Genomic DNA, 22,292 nt, shown 5'->3' with positions numbered 1-22,292 from the left:
AAAATAGTACAGTGAAAAATGTCTTCATTGGTTTGTGAGGTGCTTTCCTCCGCAGGAAAACTTGCTAAAGATGATTGGAACACAAAAATAACCAAACTTAATTCTCGCGCTCTGGAGATTAAGGTTGAAAAAATGTTTCATATAGATTATTGTATATCGTTATATATATGTATAAAATGAAACAGTTCTTTGTCTAAAATAGGAATCAACAAACATATATATATAAAATGCTAAAACACTAAACTAATTTGAGATAAAACATTGCTATTTTTGTTGCAGAGAGACTTTAATGATTTCATTGAGCGTTCTTACGGAGAATTTCTCCTCCTGCAGTCAACAGCAGAAAAGGTTGATGAGAAGCTTTCACAAGTGAAACTCGATGCGGAAAACTTACAAAACTCACTGGAGAGCATGGTAAGACTATTACATGTATATATATATTATGTATGTTGTAAAACAATTTAAATCTACATAAAGTGCTCTTCAGAACATACAATTTGTTATGTAATGCACCATTAGAAAGTTATAAAATGCTTAACACACCTAGTATGTAAGATGAAAAATATACAAAATAATGTTGGTTGGATTAATACATGTTCTAAGTTTGCCAGCTTATTCCCCATGTGGCAAACTGCACATATAGCAGTTTCTAAGTTTTAAATTTCAAATTTCATAACAATGATTCTTTTTGATTGTTTATTCTAACTTTCATGTTTTAAATTATTGACATAAATACCTGTTTGCTGTAATGGTGATAACTCATGAACTATTTGTTTATGCTTAGGCAACCCAACAGTTGCAAGATGCTAACAGCGAGTTCCAACAGCTTTCTCTTCAACATGCTAAAACATCCGCACTTGTGTTTGCCTTAGAAAAACTGTATAGTGTCCACACATTCCTTGACACTTATGACAGTAGTTTGAAAAAGCAGCAGTTTTGTGAAACTTCCACTGCCATAAAAGAAGTGAGTTAAAATTGTTTTTTGATATTTTGTAAGAATTTGTGGAAAAAATAATTTAAGAAATATGTAAACTCAAAATATGCTGGAACAATATTAGTACAGTTTTAAATTTAACAAAGTTCTGCATTATAAGATAGTTGTTTTGTTTATTTGGAACATAATGATGTATTATAAAATATAACGTATAACCTAAACTAAGTACCTAATTCTATTATTCATATTTAGAAAAAAAAACGATTAAAAATAGTAACCATGATTTTTGCAATCTGTGTTGTTATGTAGATAAAGGACATTTTAAATTCTGTGAAACATGATTCTCTTGGAGACACAGAAATATACAAAACTTTGTGTGTGGAGGTGACAGTCCGTCAGGAAAATCTTATTTATGTGCTTACCGAGGTCTGGGACAAGTGCATTGTATGGAATCTTCCTGCTACATTTAATGGTAGTGTTATTTGAACAAATACTGGCTACTTAAACACATCCATGGTATTTCAGTTTTCAGTACATATTTGCAGAATGAATTTTGTTAAACTTTTAGTGCCAGTATTTTAGGCTAATATTTAGACGTATTAAAATAACAAATATTTGTTTATTGTTGTCTTTTCTGATAGATGACAAAACTGATGGTTTTAGCACAAAGCTCAGCTTAGACTTTTCTAATCAAAAAGAAAAGCTCTCTGCTCAAGACATTGTGTTTGCCATGCAATCGTGTAAAGCTCTTGGATTACGAACGCAAAAACTGGGTATTGTAAATAATATATTTGAAAATTGTGTATTAAAACATTAATCAATTTTCTGGCCAACCTGTTAGTAGTATTACGTTCCTGTTGGAATGTCTTTTTTAAGGAATATTTATCTAATGTGCAGACATCATTCTAAAATTTGGATTGAAATGTATGATCTATTTTTTGCAGCCAACATGTTTTTAAACAACATTCTGATCCCTCTAATCAAAAATCCAAATGTTCAACCTGAAACCCAAGCTCTACCACACTGCAATGTCATTTGTATTAAGCAACATGGTGCGGTTGTGCTTCCAACTAATGAAAGCAATGAGTCAAAACAGGTGTGTTAAACAATTTTCTCTTCAGATTTTTATTTATATGTATACCTGTCTAAATAGTCATTTTTAAAAGAAACCATTTAGTTTGTTTGCCATACAATAGCAGTTTAGAAGTTAAAGGCAAAACATGTGCAAGCTAAACAAATGCGATGTTTACACTGACCACAAATAGTTGTTCACTTTAGATAATTTATTATTCTTTTATTTAATTATATAATATTGATACTTTTGATTTTCCGTATTTTTATAAAAGAACAAATGCGTAATTGTTTTTAACAGAAATTCTCACCAGAAGGGGTCTTTAACAAAGTGTGGGAAGTACTAAGATTTCTCAATGACAACTTTTTAAAGCTAAAAATACAAACAGATAAAGGTGATCCTTTTGAATTTTATTTTTTCTAAAATTTTATGATAGAGTAGGAGGTTTATTTTTGTTTTTGCAAATCTGTAAAAAATATATGTTTTTGTCATCTACCTGTTCAGTGGAAGATTTTATTTAAATCTCTTGACCAAGTTGACCAAGTAAAACAGGCAAACCCAATCTTACCTTTTTTAGATGAAACCCTGATGTCCTTGTTCGCTCCTGTGATATGTGAAGACACAATCACCCTTCTCGTTGACGAGTGTTTGGAGAAATCTGTGCCCGACTCTAAAGAACAACTTGAGGCTTACGACCAGGTAACCATTGGTTTGTCATGTGAGAAAAACTACTACTAAGTAACCAAGCGAAACATTTCATGGATGTGTTTAGATTGTCGAGGTGGTTGCAAAGTTTGAATCGGCACTACAAAGTATCCACTTCTTGCCCGAAAACCCCGGTAAGTTTATGTTTACTTTATGTCCACTGCTAGTGTTAGGTGCCGGTATGAAACCGTATTAATTTGTGCATTTTAGCAATTGTTTGCAATCCAACGCTGTGTTTGTTTATAAGAACATGGACTTAACAATCAAGTTTAATATTTTTAATACAAAAGCAAATTTTGTCCCAATCCCCAGAAACCGATAGCTTTATGTTTTGATTTGTCTATTTTGTGTGTTTTACTTTTTTAAAGACGTCGTCTAATTTTTAAATTAGCCGTGGTATAGAAATATATTGTGTCAGACCTCCCTCTCTAGGTGGACTTTCAAGTGTAGCACCACTAACCGTGGTATGAATTACAATAACATCGATCTCATAGACATAGAAATAAAACGTCTCCATGTTCGTCAATTTTACCAAAACCCATGCTCAACAATGCTCCAAAGCTGTTAGTAGTTTCATCTGCTATGTGCCATGTTCCTTAGACTTTTTGTAGCTTTGTCTTTCCCATTTGTAGGTGGCCTGTTGGCTTACGTGTCGGACATTCACGTGCATTTTGCAAACCGTCGATGTACGGCCATCATGGGAAAAGCAAGGTCCATCATGAAGAAGGAAATACACGAAACAAGCCCGGTGAGCGAAACTTTAGTACGCCTAATGATTTCCTTGTTTTTTATCGCTGTAAGCAGTCAAATTTCTTAACTGTAGCAAGTGCTTTCAGAAAAAAAATTAAACAGTTCATTAAAATTGGTGAAGTGTGAAGTCAAGCCACAGCCGGGCAGTGATATACTTCTAACGCCACTCATGCAAATAAATTGTTAAAGTTTATTCGATTTCGGGTTGGTTGTATTTAATACTCAAATGCATGACCACTTTTGATTTCAATAAACTCATAGTATTCTGATTTAACTTTAAATGTAAAAAAATATATAGGTTTAAGCAACTCTCTGGTCTCCAGATGTGGTAATTTTTGTAATATTGTATAGATAACGGACGGCGGAAAAGGCGATGTCGACAGTTTCTTCTCTCGGATAATGGGAGAAATAAAGAAAGAGTCAAGTGACCAGATAGTTGTCCCTGCTGCCCCCGCCGCCAGCCAACCTAAAGAAAATGCCCAGGATGTTTTATTGTTTCCCAAGTAAGTGTTAAACACACGCGAAATGCTGACCAGTTAAATCAGTGGTTCTCAACTTTCTAATCCTTACGGGTGCCGCGACTTTTCTGGGAATTTTTAAGACTCTAATTTTTGCTCAACTCCTACAACTTTTTGTGTAAGAATAGAGTGGAATAAACCCAATTTTAACTTCCTACGTTGTGTAGAATTAATGAATGTTGTTCCAGTTCCGTTTATGGTGACATTCTAGTGAATTGCCTACGGAAATCTTGTATGGGTGCTGCAATCAATTTTTAATTTCTAAGGGGTGCCGCTAGCCATAAAAGGCCGAGAAACAGTGAGTTAAATGTTTGATTGGGCTCGTGGAATTACACGTATACGGTCATGTCAAGTTTGACTACCCCACATGTCCGCTTTGTGAAGAACAATTGACCGGCAGTATATTATGTATGGAGTTCTTAGTATCTACCCCGAAGCTGAATTTCGGATTATAACTTTAAAACACATGTTTGTTTTTGGTTAATCCATATTATTTACGTTAGGCTAATCTAATTTTGTTCTCCCTTTTCTCGCGGGAAACTGTACACAAAGCTAAAATGCTAAACTTGGCAGCTTAATGTTTGATTGCGGCTTTATGCTTTCTATATAATGTGACAAAAGGTATGTTACTTCTCTTTAAAATTAGTTTAGTGTTTACTTGAAAGTAAAAAGTATCGTTTATATCAAATATAAACACTAAATCAAAACTCCGTGTGTGTGTGTGTGTGTATGTGTGTGGCAATTCCGATTAAACACATTATGCTATTAAACCTCTGTATCTGTATATACACCACGCGTTCGTCGATAGTCAGCCCTATAGAAGGTTTGCTTTACAGTGTACCTTCACCTGCGACCATAACGTGTTGAATCCTGGTTGTAATACCAGTTGGGACCTGATTTAAATTACTATTGAGAATAACTGATGGTATAAAAACGTCAATTACTATGACGACAGTTTTTTCCGTCTCGCAAAACACGCTTTACGCATGTATATACTGAATGATTTCGTGCTTACCGTTGCCTACGACCATACCACGTTGAATCCACCCCATCTCGTCCGATCTGGGAAGTTAAGCAACGTCGGGCCCAGATAGTACTTGGATGGGTGACCGCCTGGGAATACCGGGTGTTGTAGGCTTTTGCCCCTCGCAAAGCAAAGGGCTATTTTATTGAAAACAAGATAAATGGATTTTCAGCTTTACGCCTTTTAAAAACTGTACAGTAAGTGAATTTTTAAATATGTCAGTTAAACAGCACAATTATTGTTTTAGTTCACAGCCAGACTTCCACAATATATAGGAGTATAGTCTATGTACGAACGAGCAATAAACCTCAAAAAGTTTAAATTAATGATAAAGTAACAATGTTCGCGTTTGATCTTTGTAATTATTTTTTTACCGCGGGCCGCATGAGAAACATAAAATGTTGTGGCGGGCCGAAAAAGTCTTTAGTATACTTGGATGCGTGGCTGCCTGGGAATATGATTTTGTATTGATTAGAGTTAATCAGGTCTTATTGAACAATCCACTGTATAGCGAACTGTGTTTGTTTACGTCGACTTGCTGGCTTTTATTGACAACAATTATGTTCGTCAAGCGTTAATGAAACAAAGTAAGATCGAGCTCCATGTTGTCGCACGACTGCTGTAGTTTCACATCGTGTTTGATGACCAGTTTTTAAACCACAAAACTACCAACAGCAACATTTGTTACCCAACAGCACTTTATACGGTATTAAATCTCAGGGTCTCCAACAGAATGCAAAGGTGTTGCGTCAAAACAATTACTAGAAAAAATGCATTTCGTTATTAATCAGAAAGTAGTGACTAATAACGCTTTTGGGATGCTAGATTTGCGAAAGAAAGATTCATACTCAATAACATAAATAAACAAAGATGTTCAAACAGTTGTAATAAAATATGAAAATAAAATATGTCTGGAAATAGTTCGTAGGTACAGGTTCCCATCTATGTTTAAACCCAGGGCTAAAGCATATACAGCATATATCTCACCTTCTGTCTGTTCAGATGTCGAGTTAGCACAAGCACACTGGAGTTGGTCTCTCTCGTTTACGAAACTTTGTACGAAGCCATGACCGCCAGCTCCGAATGGTGAGTGTATAACGTTTAGTAATTTTGCTTGTTTGTTTCTTTGATTTTGTTTGATCAAAAATATCCGGATTTAATAAAGTGTGGCTTCCAGATCTGCCTGTACGTGTACTGAAACATGTAGTGTAGAAAGTAGAATTATTTTATTTTTAGGCATCTTAGGCCTTTCGTTAGTTGGTTAACATATGTTTCTCTACCCATACTCTTTCCCAAAAATCTCAAACTTATCTAAAAGGGCGTATCTTTATGGAGTCCAAAACCAAAACCATTGTTGTTACCAGTTACAAAATATCACAGTTGTTATGACTTGTGACTTGACTTAGAGCTCTTCACTTTTGTCAAATGACTTGACTTGAGACTTCAGTCTTTTGGCCAAAATGACTTGACATGGACTTACTTATGTCTTTCTGTCAAATAACTTAAGCTAAAATTAAGTGTTTTCAATCAATATTTTTAATACAGTTGGGTAATTGATTTAAATTTTTGCACGAAAAATAAATTGCTTGTTGTCTATTAATATAGTTTATAGTTTTATTTGTTACGTCAATGAAAGTTGACATGACTGGACTGGGACTTGACTTGTTATTTTTTCGAAAATATTTCATTTGTAATTAACTTATTCTTGACTTGGACTTTACTTGTTTACAACACTAGAAAATATATATAATTAAGCGATCCATTTCGCCTAAACTCGATATAGCAACCGAAATAAAAATACATAGGGAATACGGTATCGCACATAACGAGTAAAACATGGTTTGATCGACACATCGTTCCAAACAAGTGCAAAATTAAAAAGATGCCTCAACAACGCCAAGCTCTTTAAACAAAAAAATGCCAATTTTAAGCACTAAAAAACAGTTAATATCTAACCACTGATGGAACACTTTACGTTTGTTATGTTTTCTCTGTAGAAAATAAAAGAAATGTTTTCCTAATATTTAAAGTTGTACTGCGGCATACTATAGCCGTGTCTGCGACTCGTAATACAAATAGTTATCTAGATTTACATAGCTCCCAGTTACTTGGTTTGCCGTAACCACGACGCATAGCAATTCGCGTATATAGCGATTGATTTCGCGCTTACCGTTGCCTACGACCATACCACGTTGAATCCACCCCATCTCGTCCGATCTGGGAAGTTAAGCAACGTCGGGCCCGGTTAGTACTTGGATGGGTGACCGCCTGGGAATACCGGGTGTTGTAGGCTTTTGTTTTCTGTCGACTTACTAATTGAAAAATTTTGGAATTTCTTATTGAATGCGATTTTTATTTTTTTCAGCGCCATGCGATTGATCGTTACGATAGATGAAATTTTTGAGCACTTTCAATCCGATGTACCAAATTTTCACAGGTGAGTTGCTTTAGTCAATTTTAAAAGTATTTAATAATTTTGAAGTTTTTAATTTATATTTTCCATACAAATGTTCATGATTTCAAAGTCAGATGGCAATAGTTATCCAATTGATCAAGCGCTATATTGTTATCTGGGCTAGTGTTCAAATACTTTTACAGTTTGACAAGGATCTGTGGAAATATTTTTGCTAGATATTATATGTAAATGACGCGTTGTTACTTGTTTACGATTCGATGGCAAACTATTATTGCAAAACACGTCTGAGTAGTGCAGATCATGAAAAGAGGAATCTACAATGAATTTTATTTTCGTAGGTCTTTCTGTTAGTGTTATGAGGTGGCAGGGCACGGTACTCCCGGCCACACAAATATCGAGAATGTTAGATATTTAACCAAACGAAAGTTCAATTTGGCGTCGGTTATCGAAACCTAATGTATGGTATATTACTATAGCCGGATGCTGCCAAATTTGCGTTGGAAACCTGATAGCTAACATATTGACTCTGTTCTAATTGGGCATGTTATTAAGTGTACCGTTTTTAAAACTTGTTAAAGATATATCAGCAAGGTCCGCAATTTCTACCATACTTCAATATTTAAAATACATTTATTTTTGTCATTTAAAACATATTTAAATCGCAATTAGTACAGGGTTTTACAAGTTTGCGAAGTAATTGCCCTGGTTCACAAATGTTTTAGAAACACTAGCATATAAACGATAAATACTATGGCAGGGGTGGGCAAATGTATTCATTGGAAGAGCCATTTGCAGAAATAATTTTTGTTTGATTTGCTAATCTCTGAAACCTTAGCAATGGAATTCAGTTGACTTGTTGTTAACTAACTCTTCGTATTCTATTTCTAGTGTTACGTCATAAACAAAATGCTGGCCTAAATAAAGAAAAGAAAAATAGAGAAACTTTAATAATTATCTTGGTAGCCTTTACAATTTTTTGGGCATTTAATGATTCGATTAGAAGAGCCACAACAAACATGCTAGCGAGCCGCAGATTGCCCTCCCCTGTACTATGATGATACTTATTGCGTCTGGAAAATGGATATGTACGCTCGTATATACCGATTGATTTCGCGCTTACCTTTGCCTACGACCATACCACGTTGAATCCACCCCATCTCGTCCGATCTGGGAAGTTAAGCAACGTCGGGCCCGGTTAGTACTTGGATGGGTGACCGCCTGGGAATACCGGGTGTTGTAGGCTTTTGCGCTTTACAGGGTAAAAAGTTCATTTTTAATAATATAATAAACTGAAAAATGAATTTTTACTATTTGAAAACCTAAACCTGTTATTTACGTCAAAAGTAAATTTGGAAAGCTATTGTTTGTTTTAGACTACCTTAACATAAGCCGAAAATGTGATGCTGGTCTAGAAACCTACTACTACATTTTCTTGCAAACATTATTATTTAGGTTAGTGTAGGTCAAATATTGTTATAACATTTAATATTTCCTGCAATTTTTTGCAACTCGTTTCGTTACAAAAGTGGAAAGATTCTAGACCAGAAAATGTTTCCCGGATATAAAATTATTGTATTGCATGGTGATGTGGCCTGAACTTGAATCACTACAAAATGGCCAGTTTCCAACGCTGTCATTTAGCAAAAGCATTTAAAATGTAAATATAGGCGAGGTCAAACAGTTTTAATTTATTCAAGGTCAAACAGTTTTAATTATTCTGTTGTTACAGAGACGCGTTGGAAAGTTTGCCGCAAGTGTCCGCCGTCCACCACAACAACTGCTACTACATTGCCCACCATCTCTTGACCATGGGTCAGCAGCTGTCCACTAGGTTACCGTCCATGGTCAAGAGCGCAGACTTGACTTTCGTTCAACAAGTTCAACCTTTACGAAAACTAGGTAGGTGACCCCCCCTATTCCTAAGTATTAATGCGCTATCGATTTACTTGTCCCATGATTATTAAAAATCTTGAATAAAAAAAATGCAAAATAATTCTCATTAAATTTTTTTTTGCGCGACTAATTGATCGTCTTTAAAATGTGATCATAGTGTCAAAATTGGTGCAGTCGAAGGCTTAAGATTTTTTCAGCATCAGCTGTAGATTATTTTACTTTTTACTAGCTTTACCGCAAATAAAAACAAAAAGACGCGAGTTGGTAGTACGTACATTTGCCATATCGTGTAAAAGTGTCGTGTTTTTTCAATCCAAAATCTCGGACACCTTTCTGTTGTGGGTTATTTGTGGAAATTACTTAAAACGCTTCAATTATTGGCCGATTGCTCTCTCACCGTGACTGGAACAAACATTGTTCTACTTTCCGCCCAGGCGAAGATTGCTTTCTTGCCCAGATGAGACGACAGCGAAACGTCATTGTCGAGTACCTTTCGCCGTTGAAAAACTTCGCCACCAACACGAACGCCGACAAGTATCAGATGGCCGAAAAGCCAATCAAACAGGTTTCTATGGTTATCTTTTAAACTGCGCACGTGAGTCAAACCTATCGCTTGGTCTGGTCTTTCATAAGCACATTACTTGAAAAGAGTTTTATGCTAGGGGACATTATTATGATTATCTTACCAAATTTCAAACGGCTGTTAATGACTATGTATCAAACAACAGCATTAACTATCTCTTTTAGAAGCATAAGTGTTTTGAACAGTCCACTACACGTTCAAACAAACGTTTGTTACTTATAGTTTACGGTGATGCTTAAGAAAATCTAAAAATATTTAAAAAATTTTTTCACGCACTATATGTTTTACACTTACCAGAAAAACATAAAATAGGACAGAATTAGGGATTTAGGCGAAGAATACACATCAAAGCCCATACTGGAAATTGATAGCATTCTAACATTTCGTATAACTGTTTGGTGTTTATTCCTTTTTTAACGGGCTATACTTAACAATTATTGTCTGCCTCAAATAACGTGGTAAAATTTAAACTGTTAAAAACGTTTACACAGTGCTATATAGTTGTGTAGGGCTTTAAATATTTATTCTACGTCTAGCTAACACACCTTTAAACCATATGCTCCCGAAACTCCATACATCTTTGTTTTTCTTACACAAAGAGGAAACTGTTAGTTTACTTGTATTCATGTAGCCTATAGCGCAAGAATGTTGTACAACTTTTAGAAATACTGGTATGAGCTATTGAAAAACTGAATTCCAAGACAGCGCGACTATGAGATATGCAGAAACAGAGATAGTTCCAGGTGGTTTGTAAGCAAGTTTTACCCACACCAAAGGCGATTCCAAATCGTCGCTTCTACGCGTGCGCAAGTTCTCAATGATGACTCAAAAGTTTAAATTTGTACTATAATACGTTGCTTGCCCGCGGTGCACTTTCCGTAAAAGCACAACATCAACCCGATATTGATTCCATTCTCCGTCAGGTCATGTACCAGCTGCATCATCTGCGCAAGGTCTGGCGTGGTGTCCTTCCGCTACCGATGTTCATGCGCAGTCTTTCGGCACTCGTCGACTCCGCTATCGGCGAAGTGGTCAACTCAGTGTGTTCCATGGAAGACATCACCTCGGACGATTCTGTTCAGCTAAAAACTGTAAGTTTTTTCTTTGGTTGATACTCTTTTAGCGCAGCCACGCCACGCGGTATTTTGAGCTGGGATTAAAACAGTGGTTTTCCATTTTTTACTTGCCTACCCTTTTGACATAGCTGCATTTATGGCGTACCCCCTAATGAAAGACAAAACACGTGCTTTTAAGTTTAAAATCCGTAATTTTGTCTAATATCTGTCAAAATAAATTTTCGGCTGATTAGCGCATGAGTGCCGAATTTTATCAATAGTCTTAAATCAGCATGGCAGTGGATAAACTGAAATTAGTTACATTTGCATAGTTGCGGTCAGTAACGGCGCAAAGCAATGTCAAAGCTATTTACGATCAAACTACAATGCCTCCTAAGGGCGAGAAAATATCGTCAAAACATAACGTAGGTGAAGAGATTTAATAGTTTGCTATTTATATTAGCGTTCTAATAATAGTGATTTATTGATGTGTGTAGCAACAAGCCGTAAGCATGCACAGCGGCAGCATGGTCGTGTTTAGACTAAACGTAAATGTATGCTGCAGTTGGTAAGCTTAATCTCTTTTGCCTTTCTTCACTCACCCAAAGCTATCCCACCTTTACAATTTGCAGTGTGCGGCATTATCGGTTCCGAACTTGGTACTTCGATCCGGCAGTCAAAATAAAAATAGTGACAGGCATGACCTCATAAAATAGTGATTTTAATGACGTCATAAATTGAAAAAAACTAACCAGAAAGAGTCAATTAACGTATACAGCAAAAGCAAACCGTAAGACGCAAAGCGAACAATGCGTTGTCAAAACTCCTGCCAGGTGCCAGCTGCGAAACTGCTTAGTGTGCAATCGTTAACATAGGCGAAAAACTAAACCAAGACCGTGAAATATGTGTGATTGATTTATATCATAATTCGACTATCAGCAGCAGCACAGTTTACTAAGTTCCGTGTACAGGGCTACGCTAAATTACAAGAACGTCTTTTGCTACCTGCAATACCACGCAAAATCGGGCATTGCACGAATGCACATAATACATACCGCCTACTGCAAATGTTTATTAATTGTTACAAGTAAAAAGTAGATACCCTATTTAACTTGGGCAACGCCGGGTATTTCGTCTAGTTACCAATATATTTTGTTTGGCCTAATTAACATCAACACGCATATATACCGATTGATTTCGCGCTTACCGTTGCCTACGACCATACCACGTTGAATCCACCCCATCTCGTCCGATCTGGGAAGTTAAGCAACGTCGGGCCCGGTTAGTACTTGGATGGGTGACCGCCTGGGAATACCGGGTGTTGTAGGCTTTTGTATTTCGTCGACTTACTTATTTTTCGCATTCGTTTTCAAATGCGATTGATCGATTTATACAGGTACTGTTCTGACAATTCTACCACTTTTTAACAGTAACCAAACGAGTTGGCAAAATCAAAATTACAAAATATGGGAGAATAAATATATTATTAACAATAACTTAACCCACCCAAACACAAACACTAACCCAAATAATGTGAGCAATATAAACCCCGGACGAAAATGTTGCAGGATTCCAGACCAGCTCCAAACTTTGTTAAACGTGAGTTCGAAATAGATTTCAGTCGAACATTACGTTATCATGTTTTCACGGCCAGGTCACTGCGTGTCTTGATTGCACCATAAGGTGCCGTGAAATAGATTTTTGTCATACTGTCCGAAATGCACCGAAAATAATTAAACCTAAAGTGGCTTTATTTTATAATACACTAACAAAGATCGCGCCCGCACCTCAACCCAAATAATGTTAGCAATATAAACCCCCGGACGAAAATGTGGCAGGATTCTCGACCAGCGCCAAACTTTGTTTTCCTAAACGTGAAAAAGATTTCAGTCGAACAGTACGAGATCATGATTTTACGGCCAGGTCACTGCGTGTCTTGATTGCACCATCAGGTGCCGTGAAATAGATTTTTGTCATACTGTCCGAAATGTACCGAAAACAATTAAACCTAAAATGGCTTATATTTTATAATAAACTAACAACGGTCGCGCCCTGTGAATTATTTTTTGCATTGCTAACCAACTCGTTTTAGCGAGTCGTTTTAATATTTTCTTAAGACATCATGGCCGTGGGCACTATGACTCTTTAAATACTTCGAGATTTCAAGGAAATAAAATAAATTTTTATATGTTTTTGAAAATTTACATTTGATCACAGAACATTTTTTAAAATAGGCAATATTTAAAAATGTAGGTCTTAGTTGGGATAACTTCTTTAATCGAGAGGTTGCTTATAACATGAGAAACACTAGTGACTATATAGCGTTAAATCAGTAATGTTAAAATGTTTATACGTCAACGGAAAACTACCAATAGTGTTTGTCTGGCCTAATTGTTATATACCCGCGCGTATATAGCCATTGATTTCGCGCTTACCTTTGCCTACGACCATACCACGTTGAATCCACCCCATCTCGTCCGATCTGGGAAGTTAAGCAACGTCGGGCCCGGTTAGTACTTGGATGGGTGACCGCCTGGGAATACCGGGTGTTGTAGGCTTTTGTTTTCAGTCGACTTACTATTTAGAAAATGTTTGAATTTGTTTCCAAATGCGGTTTATCGATTTATACAGGTATTGTTGTTGCTCTGATCTACAATCCTAACATTTTTTTACAGTAACGAAAGAGTTGTCACATTTGAAGTAAATATAGGAGAATAAATATGATAATAGCAGTAACTTGACCCTCCCAAACCCAAGCCTTATCTCGCACCTCAACCCAAATAATGTTAGCAATATAAACCCCCGGACGAAAATGTGGCAGGATTCTCGACCAGAGCCAAACTTTGTTTTGTTAATCGCGAAAAAGATTTCAGTCGAACAGTACGATGTCATGTTTTATGGAAAGGTCACAGCGTGTCTTGATTGCGCCATTAGGTGCCGTAAAATAGATTTTTGTCATACTGTCCGAAATGTACCAAAAACAATTGAAGCTAAAATGGCTTATATTTCATAATAAACTAACAACGACCGTGCTTCGTGAATTCTCCTTTCCAACTCGTTTTAGCGAGTCGTTTTAATATTTTCTCATGACCTCACGACTATGGGAACTAAACCTCTTTAAAAAAAAATCGAAATTTAAAGGAACCTAAATTCATTTTTTTGTGCGACGTTGTGTATGTTTTAAAGATTAATCATTTGACCACAGAGTATTTTTTTTTAAGAAGGCGATATTTAAAATAGATCTTAGTTGGGCAAACTTCCGAAAGGTTTCATATAAAATGAAAAACACTAGCAAGTCTTTAAATCAGTAATCTTAGAAAGCTTACACCTAGACGTAAACGTAAAACACAACCGATATAATATGTCTGGCGTAGTTGATGCACGCGCGCGTCTATAGCCATTGATTTCGCGCTAACCTTTGCCTACGACCATACCACGTTGAATCCACCCCATCTCGTCCGATCTGGGAAGTTAAGCAACGTCGGGCCCGGTTAGTACTTGGATGGGTGACCGCCTGGGAATACCGGGTGTTGTAGGCTTTTGTTTTCCGTCGACTTTACTGTTTAGAAAATGTTTAAATTCTTTTCTAAATGCGATTAATCGATTTACACATGTTTAGTTTTGGCGCTATTGCACAATCCTAGGGCGTCGTGAAATAGAATTTTGCCGTACTGTCCGAAATGTGCGGAAAAGAATTACCGGTAAACCTAAAATGACTTATATAATAAACTAACAATTTCGCCCTGTGAATTATTTTAGCGAGTCGTTTTAATATTTTCTCATGACCTCACGACGATAGGAACTATGACTCTTTAAAAAAAATCGATATTTAAAGGAACTTATATATATCTTCATTTTTTGTGCGACGTTGTGTATATTTTTAAGATTGATCATTTTATCACAGAGCAATTTAAAAAAAAAGGCGATTAGATCTTAGTTGGGCAATCTTATTTAACGGAAAGGTTTCTTATAAATTGAGAAACGGTAGCGAGCCTTCAATCAGTAATGTTAGAACCTTTATACTACTACGCCTACCATATGTCCTCTTCTAGGAGGATTTGTCCTTTTTTCTCAAGAAAAGTGAATGGTCCTTTGAGGATGCTTAAAAATGCCCAAATGTCCTATTTTTTCGCATTTGGAGTTAGTTGCATATATTTTCAACAATACTTTTAAGCGAGACGTTGTATTTATTTCCAAAAAAATACTGTAGCCATGAAACATGCCGAATTGCTGGTTTAGAAAAGGTTTTCCAATAAATTGCCCTACCAACCCTACCTTTTTTATCAGACCTGGGCAATATACGGCCCACCAAGCAATTTAATCCGGCCCTTGTCTTATTTTCCTTAAAATACATATAGGTCAAGGGAAAACAAGGACGAGTTTCTACATGTTTGGTTGTATCCTAAAACACTTTTTCCAGGGACGGATCTAGTCATGAGCCCGCAAACTTATATTTTAAGCCTGTTCTAAATACTAAAACGGAAACTGTTTTCGCGATTTGCGCGAATCTCTTCTGTCTTTCTCGTATGTTTCACATGATTTTTGGCATCTTAACTGACAAATAGCGTCTTCTGCACTGTGGCACTATCTCCGACGAAAGTTTAACTAATTTAGTCTAATATTTATATATCTTTTGCGCTTCTGTCGAAAGTATTCCGTCTTTAAAATCTGAACGAAATACCGACCGTTTTCTAAACTCTGAAACATTATACCGATTCACATTTTTTCGACCTAGTTTAGTTAATGTCATGTTGTGTGTTTCTCCCCATTTATATCGTCTTTGCAATATGGCCGTTGTACCGCAAACGCCAATATATTAAGCAACTTATATTTTTTTTTCTGTGCTTAATGCGTCATGCCCCCCCTTGAACTCTAAATTAAACTTTACATTTTGAAACCAATATAGTCGCATTTTTCGCGCTTGCCCCGATGCCTTGTGGCTTTCTTAAATTTTGACTTAAATTGCACATTTTGGCACAACTCCAAACGTAATAACAAATTCATTAGCTTATGTGTTTTATAGCGTTAGAGTATGACGTCATATTGCGTGTATCTGAGATCCTAATTTTGACCTGGCCCACCACAACATTTAAAGTTTCCCATGCGGCCCGCGGTTAAATATAATTGCCCTCCCTTGTTCTTGATTGTTATTGCAAACATTGCGCCAGAAAATTTGCAACCAAACCTCACATGTAAAAAAAGGCCCATTAATAAAGCAAAGTTGTGTGATTATTCACTTTAAAACGTAGGATTTTAAATCGTCCCATGTAACTGTCTTTGTAGCCGCCAACCGCAAAATTTACAACAAACCGATCAATATTTGCGCTTGAGTCGGCCAGTAACACCAAATATCCTATCAAAAATTAACCCGAGAATCCCAAAACAACCAAACATCCCGAAAATCAGCATAAAACTTCATTAAACTCCAAAGAAACAATTGTACTTTCGTTTTACTTGCCGGCAAAAAATTTTTCCTATTTTGGGTGCTGAAAATATGGTAGCCCTACTTTATACTGTACCTAAAAAACGTTCAGCAGAAAACATTTCCAATATGTTTTGTATGTCGTAATTGATTTCCACGCGCGTATATATCTATTGATTTCGCGCTTAACTTTGCCTACGACCATACCACGTTGAATCCACCCCATCTCGTCCGATCTGGGAAGTTAAGCAACGTCGGGCCCGGTTAGTACTTGGATGGGTGACCGCCTGGGAATACCGGGTGTTGTAGGCTTTTGTATTTCGTCGACTTACTTATTTTTCGCATTCGTTTTCAAATGCGATTGATCGATTTATACAGGTACTGTTCTGACAATTCTACCACTTTTTAACAGTAACCAAACAAGTTGGCAAAATCAAAATTACAAAATGTGGGAGAATAAATATATTATTAACAATAACTTAACCCACCCAAACACAAACACTAACCCAAATAATGTGAGCAATATAAACCCCGGACGAAAATGTGGCAGGATTCCAGACCAGCTCCAAACTTTGTTAAACTTTTCACCATGAGACGCCGTGAAATAGATTTTTGTCATACTGTCCGAAATGCACCGAAAATAATTAAACCTAAAGTGGCTTTATTTTATAATACACTAACAAAGATCGCGCCCTGTGAATTCTTTTTGCATTGCGAACCAATCGTTTATTCAAATTGCGCGAAATTCAAGCAAAAACGTAAATCCCATACTGCATCTAACGAAAAAAAAAACTGTTTGAAAAGTAAATTTGCTTAGTGTTAAACCGCTGCAATGAACGCGATATTTTGCTAACCCAGTCCAAATGTTGCGTTGTTTATACTCGGTTAGGGTTGCTGTACGTATTCTGTGTAAGTGTCTTGATGCCTCCTTGCTAAAAAAAAATCGTGATTTTAAGGAAATTAGATAAATCTTCATATATTCATTTTGTTGTGCTACGTTTTGTATGTTTTGAAGATTGAAAATTTAATCAGAGCATTTTTTGGGAGGCAATATTTAAATGTAGAGATGTTAGTTGGGCCAACTTCTCTAACCGTAAGGCTTTTTATGAAAAGAGAAACGGTAGCGAGCCTTTAATCAGCAATGTTAGAAATTTATACAGTACTTATCGGAAAACATTACACCAATATCTTTTCCTGGCCTAATTGATATCCACGCGCGTATATAGCGATTGATTTCGCGCTTACCGTTGCCTACGACCATACCACGTTGAATCCACCCCATCTCGTCCGATCTGGGAAGTTAAGCAACGTCGGGCCCGGTTAGTACTTGGATGGGTGACCGCCTGGGAATACCGGGTGTTGTAGGCTTTTGTTTTCCGTCGACTTTACTGTTTAGAAAATGTTTGAATTTGTTTCCAAATGCGGTTTATCGATTTATACAGGTGTAGTTGTGGCTCTGATCTACAATCCTAACATTTTTTCCACTAACGAAAGAGTTGTCACATTTGAAGTAAATATAGGAGAATAAATATGATAATAACATTAACTTGACCCTCCCAAACCCAAGCCTTAGCTCGCACCTTAACCCAAATAATGTTAGCAATATAAACCCCCGGACGAAAATGTGGCAGGATTTTGGACCAGCATTGTTTTTTGTCGCTTCACAATTCCATTGACTATCTTTAATGGTCCATAACCAGCACTTAAATTAGCGGGTTTTACCTTAAACTAGGAAATCGTACCGCCCATCCTATTGCTAAGTTCAAAATAAATGTTTTGCGTAATGAAATAAGTTTTGATGACATATATATTATATAATTGTAATGCAAGATCATTAAAAAGCAATAGACTAAAGCAAGCGGCTGTCGCTAATCTGTATTTAAGAAGACGTGATGTTTGAAATATACTTTAATGGTAAAATGGAATGTAACTTATAAGAAAAATAGTCTGGTTTAAATAATCGGAAAACCTAAATTCATGTAAAAACTTTTGTATTTATAACCCACTAAAATATTCCGTCCCTATACATATTTCAAAACCACTGAAATATGCCGTTCCTATACATGTGTCACTTTTATTTGAAAGTAATAGGAGATGCTTTTTTCAATAGCAGTAGCATCAGCCTTTTTAATGTTTTATTGAATGCAATGTTTTAGGTCGTTCTAATCTATACTATATTTATTAGTTTTTTGTAGGCCTGCATTAACTTTATAATTTTAAAATGGGGGATATGAAAATCCATCAAAAACTCGCCGTTTATTAATTGTTATCAATATCAAGTATTAAAGTAGGTATCATTTTGAACGTTTCAAATACCTATTTATTTATTTTCACCGTCAACATATCTGGTGTTGTTTATTTAAAGGTTAATCACGGATCATTACTTTACAGTTTTACCAAAGGGGTAATTAAGAGTAGCAACACTAAAACAGCGTAAGAATCATTGGACTCTGCTTGTATTTAAAAACGAACCAAAAAGCTGAAAGAGTTCAAACCATCACTGAAAAAGCGTGAGAACCACCGGATTCTTAAAGAGTTCAAACCATCCCATTCTCTTCCTCCACCAGATCTGCTGCATCCTGCGGGATCAGCTCCCGGCACTCTTCGCCAAGCCGGAAGACGAGGATGACGATTCGGTGCCGGCTAACTTCCCCTTCCAGAGGTCGCTGCGCAAGTGGCCGCGCCTCATCGAACTCGTCTTCGTGCTGGACGCCAGCCTACGCGACATTGTGGACAGGTAACTACAGGTTTAACGCTGAGAAGTGTTTCACTTTTAAAAAAGTATTTTTTACAGTCAAGTCATCGGAACACAACAGGAGTCAAAGTCAAGTCACTTTACTTTAAACCAGGGATTCTTAAACTGAGGTCCATGGCATAGACCCCTTGAGGGTCTGTAAACTAGTTTTAGGGGATTCATTAAGGCCTAAATCACAAATAGTACTGTTGATTTCAAAAGTAATAATTTTTCCAAAGAAAAGAGCTTAATTAAAAATAAAACGCTTTTGCACTGAATTATTTAGATCTCATTTCACCTATCCTTTTTTGGACCGAAAACAGCAGATTTCAAAAAATAAAATAAAATATTATTATTATTTCAAAAATAAAGTCTATTTGTATTGTGATCTTAATTTATGACGTCATCTCTAAAATTCCTTGCCTACCGTGGTTCACGCGAAGTAAAACAAATTTTAGGGGTCCGCGGTAAAACAAGTTTAATAACCCCTGCTTTAAACGAACAGCAAGTCTATAGTCCCAGTCCAAGTCTTGCCATAACAGGTTAAACCAAAGATGCGTTATTGTCTTCCAAAATAAATGTTAAACTTTTTGTCTATTCTGAATATTTCGCATAGCAAACATAAAATGCAACACAAATAGCAAGTTAGGATGTTTTACGTAAATAACTCAACTTTACTGAAAGGTATTCAGTTCAAGAAAAGTAAATTGCGTAAATCACTTACGCTCAAGTCAGCTCATTTCTCCAATTGATATAAGTCAAGTCAAGTATTTTTTCTAAAATACTTAGTCAAGTAATTTGGAAACTGTGAATTAAAAGTGTTCTTAAGTCAAATTGTTATAAGTCGTCACAACACTGACGCTGAGGTTTCTACGCTGAATCGATTTAACGGATAAACAGACCGGGCAAGTTAAACACGTTTGCTTCCCGCCGCATTGCTTTGTAAACGTGTTAGCAGATTTCAAACCACGAACAAAGAAATACGCTTAGGGATATTCTACACGCAAAATTAAAATACGAAGCACGCTTCTCAGAAGTAGTTACGTTTAGTGTTTCAAGAAGATTTACTATCGAGTAATTTGCTTTTACATGTTCAGATGCACACTATTTTCTGATGACATACCTCTCATTTTCTTACGATGTTAACGTTCTTGTTAAATGTCTTTATACCAGTGTTCTAAGTCCATGACTTGAATTTAATTCACTTAAGTTCCTCTTTTAAATTACTCGCCTCGGCCTGATTTATGTCTTATATACAAACTAGCTTTGCAACATCGCTGCATACCATTTCCGCATTTTTCGAGCACATATGTTGTCAATTGATATACATTTTAATGTATAAACGAGACGTGGAAATCACGTTAGATATAGGCGGGATTCGAACCGTGAACCTTCAACCTTAACGCGCTTCTTAAAAATTGTGCTTTTGTGCTAGGTGGGCGGACGGCAAAGGGCCCCTGGGTGCTTCGTTCACGGTGGTCGAAGCAAAGGGCCTGATACGCGCCCTCTTCCAAAACACGGACCGACGTGCCGACGCCATTTCTAAGATCCGCTACTGACGACAACGAACCAAGTTGGCGCTGGGTGACAAACGGCAATGGACTGTAAAGAGTTACTTCATTTCAACTGTAACGTGTTGGTGTATTTGCAATGTGGTTCACTGCCCTTGGATAGCGACCCTGCGTCATCCAACCTTGTGCGAAATTCGAAAGTTCTTAATTTTTTGAAATTTGTTTCGACTAGCATTTAAGAATCTGTTGAATATTGGCATTTCGGCTGCATACAAATAGGAATTGACTCCGTTGCCATACAAAGTTTCAGCCTGTCTCTCCATATATCCCGGTCTTTATGTCGGTGGAACGTTAAATACAATCTTCCAATGTATTTATGGTGGTTGTGAAATAAAAGTTTATCTTTCTTGCACGAGTTTTAGCGCCTGGTTTTTAAATTACAAAAGTTTACAAAGGGCGCATTCCTAAAATTGTCAGCAAACGCAGTTGGTTGTTGCCGTCCGCTAATAGCACACGGAGCACGTAATATGGTCATTTACTGATAAGGGCCAGTGCCTCTTATAATAGCAACAGGTGGCCGATGAAAATAAACGCCTAAAATAGTGGATATTTTTGACGGAACGGTATGTGCAAACTTACAGCAGCTGCCGACCGGCGTATTAAGCCGTTTAGGAAGTCTCCACTGTTTTGTTGCACTTAGTCATTTTTTAGATTTGTCGGTTTTAGTGACAACGGTTTGGCTGAATTACATGTAGCGTTTAAAGCAAGGTACACACAAAATTTTGTATAATTCAATGTTATTGTTGCTGATGATGTCTCAATTTTAAACATTAGTGTAACTGAAATATATTTTTTTTTTACATTAAAGAAACATTAATAGTTGCATTGATTTTAAACGTTGCATTTCACACTCTTCTTGTGGATAGTTGCGAATGTTTCAACAAGGACTTTGTTTTTAGAAAGTTGCTTTAATAGAGCCGCACTCAGTTTTAACTAGGTAATCACAGGAACTGCGCGCTTGCAACCCCAAACAATTCGACTTACTTTCGAGTTTGCGGTTTACTTTTATCCGCCGAAAAGGGTCAATCCGGTCGCTACAACTTTCATCGCTGTCGCAAGCGTGAAAAACGCAAACCTCAGCGTCGAAAACTGTTTCGGTCGCGTTTCCTGTTTAGCAACAGGTTAAAGCACTTAACTTTGAAGCTATCTCGTCGAGACTTGTGTGACTTGGACAGTTTACACGGCCTCTTCGCAAAGTAGACGGCTCCGTTTTTCCACCTATTTTTAAAGATTCTAAAATAGCACCATGGAAAGGTGTTGAACTTTGTTTTTAATAACCTTCTTAAATAGACAAAGGGTTAGAAAAACATCATTGCCTTTTAGAAATATGTAATTGTAGGTCCACCGACCGACAGGGGCGTATCCCGATATTTTGTTGAAAGTCATAAAAAAATTTCAGGGATGACTTCACAAAGTTTCGTCAAAACGTTACGTCACAAATTATGTTGGAACTTTTTAATTCAAAAGGTGCGATGAGACGCACGGTGCCTTCCAGCTAAACAAACACAAAATGCCCTAAGACAAACATACCTTAAAAAAACATTTAGGTGGTTAAAATAGGCAAAAAACAGTTTTGGGCTGGTCTCATGACCACGTGCCCTTCTGGGTCTGCCCC

The 22,292-nt window shown here is 36.7% G+C and overlaps 1 protein-coding gene and 8 non-coding genes across 9 annotated transcripts; all 9 read left to right on the top strand.

The window, feature by feature from the left end:
• The first annotated feature begins 2 nt into the window (after positions 1–2).
• LOC146161070 (centromere/kinetochore protein zw10 homolog) lies at positions 3–21,032 on the top strand. Its single transcript, XM_083385082.1, has 19 exons — positions 3–123; positions 280–414; positions 785–964; positions 1,244–1,406; positions 1,576–1,707; positions 1,879–2,030; positions 2,307–2,400; positions 2,584–2,705; positions 2,779–2,845; positions 2,885–2,890; positions 3,344–3,459; positions 3,813–3,964; positions 6,006–6,089; positions 7,369–7,440; positions 9,149–9,318; positions 9,747–9,877; positions 10,819–10,986; positions 18,940–19,109; positions 20,542–21,032. Exons 1-19 carry the CDS (start codon positions 19–21, stop codon positions 20,663–20,665), a joined length of 2,343 nt encoding a protein of 780 aa, XP_083241208.1. The 5' UTR covers positions 3–18; the 3' UTR covers positions 20,666–21,032.
• LOC146161078 (5S ribosomal RNA) lies at positions 4,999–5,117 on the top strand. Its single transcript, XR_014494751.1, has one exon. It is a non-coding gene; the product is annotated as a 5S ribosomal RNA (ribosomal RNA).
• On the top strand, positions 7,178–7,296 carry LOC146161077 (5S ribosomal RNA). The gene has a single exon (XR_014494749.1). It is a non-coding gene; the product is annotated as a 5S ribosomal RNA (ribosomal RNA).
• On the top strand, positions 8,544–8,662 carry LOC146161076 (5S ribosomal RNA). The gene has a single exon (XR_014494748.1). It is a non-coding gene; the product is annotated as a 5S ribosomal RNA (ribosomal RNA).
• Positions 12,162–12,280, top strand: LOC146161075 (5S ribosomal RNA). Its single transcript, XR_014494747.1, has one exon. It is a non-coding gene; the product is annotated as a 5S ribosomal RNA (ribosomal RNA).
• Positions 13,390–13,508, top strand: LOC146161074 (5S ribosomal RNA). Its single transcript, XR_014494746.1, has one exon. It is a non-coding gene; the product is annotated as a 5S ribosomal RNA (ribosomal RNA).
• Positions 14,371–14,489, top strand: LOC146161073 (5S ribosomal RNA). The gene has a single exon (XR_014494745.1). It is a non-coding gene; the product is annotated as a 5S ribosomal RNA (ribosomal RNA).
• LOC146161072 (5S ribosomal RNA) lies at positions 16,566–16,684 on the top strand. Its single transcript, XR_014494744.1, has one exon. It is a non-coding gene; the product is annotated as a 5S ribosomal RNA (ribosomal RNA).
• LOC146161071 (5S ribosomal RNA) lies at positions 17,622–17,740 on the top strand. Its single transcript, XR_014494759.1, has one exon. It is a non-coding gene; the product is annotated as a 5S ribosomal RNA (ribosomal RNA).
• Positions 21,033–22,292: the final 1,260 nt, after the last annotated feature.

Source organism: Ascidiella aspersa, chromosome 3, assembly GCF_963924565.1.
Source record: "Ascidiella aspersa chromosome 3, kaAscAspe10.2, whole genome shotgun sequence".
NCBI lineage: Eukaryota > Metazoa > Chordata > Ascidiacea > Phlebobranchia > Ascidiidae > Ascidiella > Ascidiella aspersa.
Note: the sequence above shows the minus strand (reverse complement) of the source record. Positions and strands in the feature narration are given on the sequence as shown.